General features: G+C 37.0%; 1 protein-coding gene across 1 annotated transcript in view; it reads right to left on the bottom strand.

Annotated features, from left to right (window-relative positions):
* The window catches only part of CFAP47 (cilia and flagella associated protein 47), a 263,505-nt gene that overhangs the window by 58,156 nt on the left and 191,708 nt on the right, over positions 1-13,641 (bottom strand). The window contains exons 56-57 of the mRNA XM_071430336.1: positions 12,004-12,160; positions 5,037-5,132 (exon numbers count right to left, since the gene is read on the bottom strand). Coding sequence (XP_071286437.1) covers positions 5,037-5,132; positions 12,004-12,160 — 253 coding nt within the window. The remainder of the gene's footprint in view (positions 1-5,036; positions 5,133-12,003; positions 12,161-13,641) is intronic.

Below are 13,641 nucleotides of genomic sequence, written 5' to 3'. Positions count from 1 at the left end.
ATAAATGTGGCTTGGACCACATCATTTGTGCTGTCACATCCCAGGACTGAGCAATGACACCCCACTTCTTTGTCACCTGTAACATGAGGACACTGCTCTTTCAGAATGGTTTCACAGGGGAGAGGCCAGCCAGGGTGATTCAGCAATCAGGAAAATGCCATGTGCATGGATTAGGCAGAGATCCCACACCTTCCTTTCTGCTGGAAATTTCACAAAGCAAATCTACATCTGTACAAGCTTCCAGGTACCATGATAGTACATCAGAGAAAAATGAATGAGGGAAAATGCCAGCTGGAGGTTCAAACAAGGAACAGACATTCAGACAGATACCCAAAGAGGGCCAGGAAGGGAAATCATTGTGTCTTGCACAGACACAATAAAATAGCTTCAAGAAAGCTATTTTGTGGAGAGCATAAACAGCAATTTCTTCAAGAGCACATGTAATCATTTGAGTAGCAGTTCAGCTGTCAGTGATGCAGAGTCTAACTGGGTACAGCAGAGCACCACTACTTTGGATTGATTCTACTGAGAAAAGTCATAAAGTGTGACAAAATAGCTAAGAAATACCTCAAGGACTCAGTAAAAAAGTTCTGAAGTGAAAAGCTATAAAAAAAATCTATGGAAAAAACCCAAATAATCAGAAGATGGCAACCCAGCAATATCATGGATGAACCCATTGCAAGACAAAGGCTGACCTGGCCTCAAATGACTAATGACAACCTGGGCAGCAAAGATACATCCCATGTCTCACTGGGAATACTGATCATGGTAATACCTGCCCTAGCAGTGTGTCAGTCCTGGTTGTATACTGCACGTATCAGACCATAAAACAAATCTGTGTATTCTGAAATTACACAAATCCTGCTTGCAAAGTCACTCTCTACACAGCAAAAGATGCCCACACCAAAAGTGATCCCAGGAGGAAGGAATCTCATACTCTTAAGGAAGAGGACAGGCAGGTTTCTCACTCAGAGGACAAATCCAGTGAAAATGGCATTAAAATATTCTCAGGAAGCTCCTAGTTAAGTGACCATTAACTCCATGGCACCTCCAACCACCAGGGACAATCACCAATCTACAACAGGACACAGCCTGTCAGTAAACCTTTCTCTGACAGACTGGTGCTGAGGACACACAGACCATAAATTTTTATTCTAGATATCCAACAGCCAGTGATTCCCTACCTAGATGCAGTCTCCAACCAGCCAGCTTCTGTTCAACACTCAGTAAAATAACAGAACTGAAGCTAAGCCTGACTTTGTGCACAGAATTGACCCTGGAGTTAATCCTGGAGCCTCTCACAAAATCAGCCCCAACAGCACCAAGGGAGTAGGGATAGAAGTAGTAGTAGGGTATAAGAAAAAACTGACATGTTAAAGGCAGCCTGATCTAACAAACCATGCCCTTTCCCAAAAATTACAGACAGTAGAGTAGAAAGAAAAGATGATTTGCAGTCCTAAGAAGTGAATATACCCACAGGTGGAGGAACACTATCAGCTGGAGCCACTGATGGTGGCCTTCAACACAACCTCTCATGGAACTTATAAAGTGTAAAATTATTTCTGCTTGTTGTGAGGGACCAAACCTTGGTCATAAAATGCAGTTAAAATATAAAGAGGAATGCTAACTGTATTTCTCAACGTGTTTTCAAAATAGTCTGCTAGAATGAAGAAATATTTCTCACAGCTCTTTAGCTTTTTTTCCTTTTCTCTGTCTCTTCAAGTCATTTTGAGATAATGAAGGCATTAGAAAAGAAACAGAGAGGAACTAAGGACAACCAGGGCAACCAAGTATGTTAGTTTTGTTGTTTCTTCAGCCTTTAAAAGCAATAATAAGATAAAAAAAAGACTGTGCATGCAAAGTTACTGAAAGAAAAAAGCAGATGCAAATAAGTATAGGATTCAAGAAGCAAATCTTGAAATCTAGTATTTTTAGGGAAATGGCCTGATGACCTGAACAAAATTTATGTCATTTCTTAGGTGAAAGTAGTTTAAAAGCTAAATTATCTGTAATCACAGTGGACTGTACATGACATTAGAAGTATGCTGAAATGCTTTCTCAAAGAATGATGACTAAAATATGAAACTGTAAGAGTAACATGCTTCCAAAGAGCACTCACAGAATTTTAGTATCTCAAATTTGATTGCCATCAACTGGTTTTACTCTGCAGGCAGCTTTTTGGAAAATGTCTCACATTAAATACATTTTTCTAATATATTTCATCTTTCCTTCCTAAGTGGTTGGCAAAGTCAACAAATACATACATTTTAGAAAAAAACAAAGTTAGAAGAAAAAATTAAGGCGTTAACCATGGAGTTCTCCATGGGGAACGAGATAAACATGATACAGGTGACATGGCAGCTTAAAATATAGAAGTTTTAAAATACAGAACTTGTGCAGAAATATGGAGAGAGATATCTAAAAGGCATGTTCAGCCAACTGCCCTGTTCACTGCACCTGTTTGGTGCTGCACCAAGTGGTTACAATAGAGAAGCTTATTGATCACCAGAAGAGCAGCTAAGCCATAAAATGGGATGACTGGAGGTTGAATGCAAAATGAGATCAAACCTTCACTCTGAGGGCTGGGTGAAGTGACAGAGTTTGTGTTACTGGGAATCCAGGGCAGGGAAAAAGGATACTCAGCTGTACCAATTTCACAGCAGCGTTAGTATGTTAGATTTCTTGTGAAAGGATGATGAAAAAATGTCTCCTAGATTCTCAGACTATCTCAGTATCTCTGAATTTCTACCCCCAGCTTTTAGAGGGAGCGAGGGAAAAACAAGTAATTAATTAGCAAAAAGCACAGTTTTTCCATAAGCATGAATTTTGCTCATAAAATGATCTAGCAATCATATTCCAGCAAGTCCATCAAGAATATTTAGTTCCAACACATTTTCCAAATATTGTTTCTTTTTTTATAGGGAATAATGGTAAGCAATAACACCTGCATCCAATCTGATCTTCACCTACTGATCACATCATTAAGATATTTCAGACATAAAAGATGAGGAAAAAGTACAACTTTTAAAGATTGCTTCACTGTTCTCATATTGTATTTGTGAAGGGATTACACTTTCAGTTTTACTGTGTACATGAACTAGACTGTTTTGGACAGTTCCTCACTGCTTCTGTGGAAAAAATATATATAAGGTCATGGCAAAAGTCACAGCTTTTGTATTTGTCTGTGTAAAGTGTGCTGGTTTTGGCTGGGGTAGGGTTAATTTTTCTCTCAGTGGTTGGTGTGGGGCAGTGTTTTGGATTTGTGCTGAACACAGTGATGATAATATAGGGATGTTTTTGTTACTGCTGAGCAGGGTTTACACAGAACCAAGGCCTTTTCTGTTTTTCCTGCTGCAACACTGGTGAGGAGCCTGGTGTGCATGGGAGGCTGGGAGGAGACACAGCCAGGACAGGTGACCCAAACTGACCAAAGGGATATTCCAGACCCTGGGACATCATGGATCAGAGTGTGAAGTCGCTGAAAGAAGGAGCAAGGGGGGATGTTTGGAGTGATGGGGTTTGTCTGCCCAAGTCACTGTTAGCTGTGATGGGGTCCTGGAGATGGCTGCACTCCTGCCTGCCCTTGGGAAGCAGTGAATGAATTCCTTGGTTTCCTTTGCTTTGCTTGTGTGGCTTTTAATTTCCACATCAAACTGTCTTTATCTCAACCCACGAGTTTTCCACCTTTTACCCTTCCAGTTCTCTCCCTGATCCTGCTGGTGGGAGAGTGAGTGAGTGGCTGCCTGGGGCTTGGCTGCTGGCTGGGGTGAAACCATGAGAAATGCATATATATAAAAATGACATGACATGCAGATCAATCCTTACACCTCTTGTTCTTCCAAATTCTTCTTTCCATAATCCCTAGAAATGTTTTGATGCATAGCAAGCTTCCAGAAGGGAAAACAAAAATAGTTCCTTGCTGGGAACAGTTATGTCTGTAATATCCTTTACAAAATAAAGATCTGTCAAGTACATCTACAGGAAAATCATTCCATATGGCAATTTTTTTTGTATGAAATTGTAAACAAGTGATCCTCATTTTATATTTCTAAACAAGGGTCTTTAATGTGAGATAGACATTATTTCTTCAAGAAATGGTATGGCTTATTCTGATATCTATATTAACATAAAACAGATGCTCACACATATTTGTGGGGGATATGAGCAAAGAAAATTAATTTCTTTTGTAAACAATTGAAGATATGAATAATTTACCTGTGTGTTCTGAAATTAGAAAGCATATCTGAGAAGTAATCAATAGAAATAATTACTAGGAAAAATATTTAAAATAGCTACAGAAATCTAATTATCTTCTATACTTCAGCAATTAATCATTTTAAATCATTAAAGTATGCAATTGCTGTTATAATCCAAGCCTTATAATTACACCAGATAAATCAAATAAATCAATTATCATATACAAGTCAAAAATAAATTTTGGTACAATTACAGCACTAAAGGCAATTTGATCCTTTCATATCCCATGTCGGATCAGATATGACCAGAAGTGACGCCTAAAATTTCATTCAGGATAATAAACCAAATAATTTAATTCTTTCCAGATAGGTTTTTAATTGAAAAGTACTGTTTTCTGAATTTTCCCATGAAAATTTTCCCAGAAACAACAGACTAGAATTATCTTAAAAAACCCCAGACAAACAACAAACAAAAAAACCCCAAAAAACAATACACAATCCCTGGGAACAAAACAAAAATGAGTTAAAGTGACTGAAAAGGCTGAAGAGAACCGTAAGTGTATTTGGAATTAAATAATTTTATTTTTTGTTAATTTGGTAAATATTAAAAGCAGTTAAAATTCTCCATCTATGATTTTTGGAATTTCTTTCCTCTTCTTTTTCTTAACTGATCCGTCAAACTACAGAAAATTTATTTTCAAAATGATTTTCTTAGAAATTACATATTTTTCCACTCTGGTACTTCATGTTCTAGGAAACTGTGACTTGCTACAGATTAAGTTGATAAAATAAATAACAAGAATAATTTAAATATATATTAAGGGTTAAGAAGCTGCATACCTTGTGGTTGTTTAACCAGAAGATGAAAAACAGATTCCTCACAGGTGGCCTGGGACAGGACAGATGCACTCAGATGCCCATTCAACAGCCCCTGGTCTAAAAAAAAAAATAAAGAAATTATTTGTGGATACCCATTTAGAATTCAAAATTTCTGGAACAATTTCCCCAGTGAAACAGCTTCACAGACAGGTTTTACAAAATACATCCTTGAATGGGAGCACATGGCTCCTTTTTTCCTGCTCTGCTTCAAGTTTCTCTCAGTATTTTCCTCATTGTGAAGTATAGATACAATATGGATATCTTTTTAAATAGAATTAAAATGAAATAAAACAGCATCAAGAAATACAAAGTTTAAAATGTTTTCAGTTAGATAACAATTAGAGATTACAAAATAAACTGTTTTCTCAATTAAAAAATCAAGTAGCAATGAAAGCCAATGGTGACATGAAGTGTAAGAAACACAAGTTCAGGACCAGCAGTACAGATACAGCTGCAGACAAGAATTGCTTTCTTGTTGGCAAGTTACTGCATCAACCAACAGATCCCTTCATAAAGACAGAGGATTTAGACATTATTTAGATTGTTTCACTGATCACTGGCAATGTTGTGGATAAATGAAAAATGAGGCAGGAAAAACTAGTTTGAAGTCCAATTTTATAAACAGGTATTGGAACCAAAGGCAATTCCTTGCAGGAGATTTGTCTAGCAGCTAACTCCAAGAACCTGAGACCAACAGATTGACCATATCTGTATAATATGTCATATTAAAGTGTGGTAACACTAAATGATGAACTGCTGACAGGAGGATGGGATACACAGGACTCATACAACAGCCAGGGAAGCCAGTCATTTGGGGTTATGGAACAAAGCTAACATAGCTTTAAGAAACAGAATATCAAAGACCTTCAGGAAGGCAGAGAACAGCTCTCTTGGCACTGTCATTCTTGGCTCTTGGAAGAAGAGAAACAACCCCAAAATTATTTAATCTCAAGAACAAGGTTTCAGGTTTCAGAAACCAGCTTAGAGGTTCAAAGTAAGATGTGCAAACTGTGAGGAAATAAAAAAGAATTGAAAGGCCTTTGCCAAATATTAAATGATGGGTGCATAAGAAAAGCCAACACACTCATTTTAATGCAGCAATAAAACAACTGTATCATCTTCTTTCCTGACCTGAGAGACTGCAGTGGCAAACATGGCTATAGTGAAATCTTCCTCTCTAATGCTTATTATTCTGTAAGAATTATTTTCTATCTTTTTTTCAGGATGTTAATAAGCGTAATACTTTAAATTTCCCCTACTAGAAGATTTTTGCAAACTTTAAAAGATATGGGGATTTTTTAGTTTATATCCTTCTGCACATTCAGCTAAAAAGTAATTTTCATACAATTAGCTAACTAATCTCAAGATCTTTTTTTATCTGAATTATATAGTTTCACTGTATGAAATTAAAGGCACTAGGTTATTCTTCATGATGCATCAAAATTGCATTTATCAGTTCAGAGCTGCATTTATACATTGCACGTTATCTTTTTAATTGGAAGCTAAAATAATGAATTGTGTCAGAATCAGCACAAAGTGATGTTAGCACTTGTATTCTAAATTGACTAGATGACTAAAAATAGTATTTCTAGTATTTCTTCACATCTTCAGTATTTCACTCTAACATTGACACACACACACACATATATATATATATATGCAATAATACTTAGTCTAATATATTTTGTCTGAAGGAAAAATGACCAAGTAGCAGACTTGTCTTTGAGTACTTAGTTCAATTGCATAAAGTCCCAGAAAGCAGTTTAAAAATATTTTGCAAAGAACATTTAAAAAGTTGCAATTCCAGTTTGGAAATCGTTAAATGGGAAATGACGCAGCCAACTCACTGTGAATGCAGACTTATCTTGGACATAGAAAAGTTTCAAAAAGCAATCTTATACACTGCCACAGATATCAGTTTTACTACTGCAGGTAACACTTGATTCCAGAGGAACCAATCCACCTCCCTTATCCAATTCCTAATTACTGCTGTAGCTTTAATCTTTTCTTGAGCACAGCCCTTCAAACTCTGAAATTAATATCCTCTATAAAAGCTGTTGCAATTTTTTTCTTGAACTATACATTTGGACCACTGAAAATATGAAATAAATTGTCCACACTGACTGAAATAAAGCATTATGGTATTAACAAATGCTAATACTTAGGGATAATTCTTATACAGGTTAACTCTGTGGACTCTGGGTTACACTGGAGGTTTCAGTAGTTTCAATTATTTATATTGTTTTGTTGCTTCCAAAAAAACTCTTAGTAGAAAAACTATACAGTGGTATTTAGAGAAAAGCAATATCATTCAACCTAAAACAGCTGAACTAGTGCAGGTTGCTAAACCATCTGTGACAAGAGTTTTTATACTCTGTAGTTCTGGTCACTGGCTCATTTTGGGGAAAATCACCTGCTGTTAAATAAACATTACTTACTACTCTTAATGTAGCTGTGAATGTCAATGTGAAATAGAGCGGCACATTTAAGCATTGAAGGGTCTAAATCCTGGGAAGAAAACTTATTGGTATTAAATTCAGTAAGAAAATACCTAGTTTAAAGAGGTCCACAGTGGTAGTATTAGTAGTTTCACTTGCTCTATAATTATCCCAAATAGAGGTTGGTTTGTGCTACAACAGCAGTCAAAATTCACAGAAAGAAACATTTCTGAGGAATGATGCTCTTGGGTTTGACAAAGCATCAGAAATGCAAATGAAAGCTTCAGAAATGGTCCAGATAGGACAATTCCCAATTAATGTCTATTTTAATTCCTGAACTCTGCCATTCTAAACATAATTTCACATATATATAGGGCAGAAACAGCCTGTGGAATGTTACTTGAAAATAAGAGAGATAACTTGTTTAATTTTCTTTAAAGCATGAAGTAAATCTATAAATGTTGATGCTTATTTCAGTTACACCTTAATCAAGATGCCCAGTTTTCAATGTTGACACGCTGAATTCTTGTAAGAAGGGGCTCATGGTCTAAAAGACAATTTCTAAAGATCAAGACCAGTCAGGCATGTCACTGATTTCTGAGTTACTGCCTTCTGTTGATTTCCCTCTTCCACCCTCTTTCTGGCCTCCAGTAACAGCAGCAGTAAGCTTGACATAGTTCTCAGGATATGTAAGGGCCAGGAATACTAAACTGAACTTGTGCATCCAAAATTTTGCTTATAAGACTAGATTTCTCTTCCTCTGGAAAGAAGGAAGAATTCCAGTTAAGTATTCCTATACAAAGCAAATAATAGAATGAACAATATCTAAATATATCTTGAGTACATAAATCAATTATCTTGTTGTAATTAAAACAAAACAAACTTTATGTACAGGTCACCAAGAGCAACTAATTACAAAAATTAACATTACAATTAATCTGATTTAAAAAATTCAAGACAGACTTTAAAGGACAGGTATGATTATCCTTCCATAAGAATTGCAGTATATAATTTATTTTTTTCCAAAGATGACCTTTTGTAATTCTACAGATCAGAGAAACATTAGATCATCATGATGTCAGGTCTACTGATGGGTAAAGAGAAATGAAGACTGAAAACTTCTGATGCATAAAAACAAACATTAGTCCTTCACTGTCTAAGCCAGATACTTCTGTCTCTGTCACTATTTCTGAACAACTCTCTGGGACAAGTTCATGCTCAACAGCTAGAAAGATGACTTTTACCACTAAAACAATTAAACAATGCAGTTCCTCTTGTTTCTCATAATATCACAATCTACTTGGCTTTAGTTGCAATATTTAAGCTCTATAAATAATTTTCCTGATTAAGTTGCATCACAGATAAGTTTGATTATTCTTCTCCATTATTTTGTGAAGAGCACACTGGATTAGCATTCTTACAAATGATACCTCAAAGTAATGGAATACTAAACTGTGCTGCCTGGCACTAGATTTATTCTCAATAAGACAAGCAGTTTGCATCTCTGAATTGCTCTTGTTGTTCTACAAATCAGAATCCCAGCTTGCACTGTCCACTAGAATAAAGCATCCTGCATTTATGAGATGCAACAGGAATCTTTATACCACAGATGAAATGCACTCCTACACTTCAAAAGTTTATATAATCAGTTATTTCCTAGTCAAATAGGATGGATTACAGAGCTAGTAATTCACAGCACTTCTAATTCACACAGTCTAGGCTAAGATAAGCACACAGGGCAGGTGGAGTGAGGGAAAATTAAAAAGCATTAACATTTTAGCATGAAAACTGCAATACTAATAATGTAAAAGTTCACTTTGTCTTCAGCTGTTCCAGGAATGATGTGTTGATGAACAAAGCAATTCAAAACTGAGGTACACCAGCAATTCATCAAGGTACCTCTGCACTGAAGCTCTACCATCCATCATGTCAGTTCCTCTCCCTAATTTACATTGCAATCTCTATCATCATCCATGTCTTTAATAAAGGTCTTGAATAATACAGGCCCCAGGGCTGACCCCTGGGGTGCAATGATCATTGCCAGCCAGCAGCTGAATGCCAAGATGCTGATCACCACCATTTGAGACCAGCAGTTCTGCCAAGCTTCCAAGGTACTCAGCAGTCTGTTCATCAGGCCTAGACTTCCTTAGCTTCCAAACAGGAATGTTACAGGATACAATGACAAAGTCTTACTAAATCATAGTATATTACATTCACTGCTCCTCCTTTATTTGCATAATCCCTCACTTCCATACAGAAGGCAATCACATTTGTCAATCATGATTTGCACTTAAGAAATCCATTTGACTACTGCTGATTACCTTCTCAACCTTCATGGGCTTGGACATGGACTGTAAGAGAACATGCAAATCATGGGCTACACACACTGCAGAAGTAGTGTCCAATGACCCCACCAGGGGTTCAGGTGAGGCTGATCATCCTACTGCTCCTCCAGTCTTCCTTCTATCACTTTTCAAAGGAAGAAACAACAAAACCTTTTCCCAGTCAACAGAAAAATCTCCTGATCAACATGAACTTTCATAGAAAACAACAGTCTCACAATCATATTGGCCAACTGTTTTATTACATTGTGAATTACAACTGGATTTGTGGATCTGAATACCTCCAGCTGCTCTAAGTCCACAGCCTGTCACTCCCCTAGAGGCTGCCCATTTCCCTCTCCAAACAGAAGGTCACCCACCCCAGCATCCATCCAGCTGGTGAGGCTCCTGCCCTTCACACTGCAGTGCCACGGAGATACCTCCACAATTCCTGACTGCCTCAGACCACAGCTGCAGCTTTCACCCTCCCAGCTTCCATCTGGATTACAGAAGCAATGGCTGCACAATCAGAATGACTGCCCAAGAGCAGCTCCTGTGGTGTGTAGTCAACATTTATCTCCCTTTTCTAACTGTGAGAAGCACTTTGGAGCCTTGTGTACCTGCACTGAATGCCACCTGCCTCTGAGTGCAGTGCTCCTTGTCACTTAAGGACACCTAGATGCCAGATAAGTAGGAAGCTGGACAAGATTCTGTTTCTCAATTCCAGCCCCCCCCCTTCTCTGCCAGCTATCCTGCTCAGCACCTGAATTCTGGTGGAGTCCCCAAGATCCTGGCCATGATTCACTTGGCCTGTAAGCACTGAATATTTTGCACGCTGCTGCTTCTTTCAATGTTTTCCAGAAGAGAACATCAACTGAAATTCACAAGAGATCAGGTAATTTGCAAATAGTACTCTCTTTTGTGACAGTCCTAAGTGGAAATATTTCATCAGTTAAACAGGGAAAACTGCACTGAAGTCTGACAAAAAATCCTGGTCAACAAAAGTACAGAATGTTTAGTCATGAGACCAAGATGCTCCTGAACTTTTAGGTAAACATGCTTCCAAGATCCCCCATATATGAACTGTGTATGTGGACAAAGCTGTATTTCTTTATTTCTAATTCATATTCAGGAAGTAGGATTAAAAAGTGTGAGTTTAATGCAACAAAAAACATGAATCTACAGTTTTTTACAATCACATTTCTTCACTTATTCTCTGTGTCTCAAACCCTGAATCACAGCATGAGTGTGTAAACATGGCTTAAAACTTACCTTTGAACAGGCTTGATTTTACTATTCTTTTATAGTTTTCTTGCTATTTCTCTTACATTTATTTATTTATGAAGATAAAACTGGAAGGTTTATCTTCAATTTTTGTTATTTGCAGATTCCAGGACATGCTTTGGCACCTGTTTTCTGATGCTACCTACATGTTATGTTCAAGTAGGCAGAGATTCAGAGAACCTTTTAAAGCCTTCTAATGCACTTGAAGTGAAATTTCCTTTTTGACTGAGTAAATTTTAGTCATCAGTGAGAATGTGGGATTTAGAACCTGAGTTCTTACAGCATTTGTGAAATCCCAGTATGGACAGTTACTTGCTGATCACTGATAATACTAGATCTCATATTATCCTTTAAGGCATGTTTGAAAATATTGATGAAAGATACTTGCTTGGAAGATGGCAAGAAAAAAAAATACAAAAAATATCAAAGAAAACTTTAAAAATGTTTTGCCCTTGCTCTCTTACTAACTCCTTTAGTTATCCAGAATTTGACCAAGTAATATAAAATATTTAAAGTTGATTGAGGAACAAAAGCAAAGCATTAGTTATGTGGCTTAGGCACAGCTACCAAAACACATCCCAGAATTTCCTGTTGCCAAAGTGCTGCAGTGCAGTACAAAGCCAGACAGCAGCTGCACATCCACATGAGGCTGTGTGACCTAAGGAGTCTTCTGTGCCCAGCTCTTACAGGTTTGTGCTCTTCCCTATCTCCCACAGCACACTCTACAGAGTTTGCAGGGTGGATGTGGACGATACACAGGAATTCTATTGCCAAAAAATGGAATGAGGAAAATTTAATCGCATCCCTTTCACTCCTCTAATGGAACCCAAGGAGCTTAAACTCCTTCCCCCACTCAAAAAAGAAAAAAATTCCAAATCCCTGTACCTGCCAGCAGGATATCCACCACCACATTCTCAGCAGTTGGATTTCTGAAGGATATGATGGCAGAGGAGTACTCTCCAATGCAGGCACTGGTGGTGGTGGTTTCCATGCGCTCAGGAGGAACTCCAGACCCCGTCAGGTGGAATATCCGCTCTCCAAACTGTGAATGGAACATGCCATTGTTTATTATTTGATGAATCAGAGCTGTAGGTTTTAAAATATTTTGCCAACTTTCTTCCGCTGTTCTGTGTCTCTGCTATAAGTGAACTTTAATTTTTGCTTTCTTTTTTCATTCTTCAAGCTGTTGTTACTCTAAGTATTGCTATCTGGACATCAATACTTTCATTCTAGGAGACATTCACATCTCCTTTTTGTGTTTAATTTCTGTACTACTTCAAGCACACAGTATTTAACTTCCATCCAGCTGCTCAGAGCTTTCAGTGTAGGGAATGGAAAGATGTAGATAGTTGCAAAAGCAGAATTCAAAGCACATATATTAAAACCTGAAAGCAGATAAAGTGAGAAGTTGTCTCCAGAAGACAAAGGAAGAAAGAAAATAATTCTTTGATGGGACACCAGTAGAATCACACAACAAGCTAAAAGTGTTACTCCAAAGATAATAATGAACATTAACCTTTAGACATAGAAAAATCAAGGATATTGGAAAGAAATAGTAGATCTAAAATTTCTGTGGACCATCAGGTTTCAGGGAAGGACATTGTGTCCTCTTGAACTGACCTTGGATATATACTATTCATATTAGAATTGCTGTCTCCTTGTTTTTATCCTTACTAAATATTTAAGAGAGATTCTGAAAATAAATGCTGTGCCAACACCACCTGCAAATAACCTGTCTTTTCAACACACTTTTTCAGGACAAAAAATTACCACATGACTTCCTTCACTATTTGTATTCTTCATATAAAAGAATATTTGCTTTTTAGTATTGCTTAAAACACTACTGAAAACTGCTGGTAGCACTCAACTGGAATAATTCACAGGTCAGCAGTGTTTTAGGATATCTGAAACTCAAAAGAAAAAATACAGAGAGGAAATTGCACAGAAAGCAAAGGCTTCATTTAACCACCTCTTGCATGATGAAATATTACCATTTACATTGTAGTATCAGTTTTTCTTTTTTATTCCAGCTGTAATTTAAAACAGTTAGTAGGTCATGTTGATGACTCATGTCTCTTTATTTACTAGTTTCTCATTCAACTTCAGGAAAATTCACAGAGAAAAAAGAAGTCAACAATTCTAAGGTGTTCAAAGTAAAAAAACATTTTCAGATAAAATTAAAAGAAGAATTCACTTTTTCAAGTGTGTGATCTTCTAAAACTCAGACTGGATAAAAAATGAAGGAATTTAATTTTGGGGAGGTTGGGAAAAATACCAAGAAATTTAATTACAGATGTGACACTCCTAAGAAGTGTCAGTCTCCAAGTGTTAAAACTAGCAGAACTCACTACTGAGCAAGCTAAAATTATTCATTACCTGTTCTAGCTCCTAGGCCATTATGTTACATTTTAATACTGTAAACAGAATAATTTCTGTGTAAAACTAAGGATAAAACAAATTATAATTTTTTAACATCACGTTTACTCTTTCATTATGCATCCAGCCACTAAACTTCATCTTGAC

The sequence above is a fragment of the Agelaius tricolor genome, unplaced genomic scaffold (genome assembly GCF_023055355.1).
Source record: "Agelaius tricolor isolate 1412-34295 unplaced genomic scaffold, bAgeTri1.0.p SCAF_7, whole genome shotgun sequence".
NCBI classification, from domain to species: Eukaryota; Metazoa; Chordata; class Aves; order Passeriformes; family Icteridae; genus Agelaius; species Agelaius tricolor.
The sequence above is the reverse complement of the archived record's forward strand: the minus strand, read 5'-3'. Positions and strand labels throughout refer to the sequence as shown.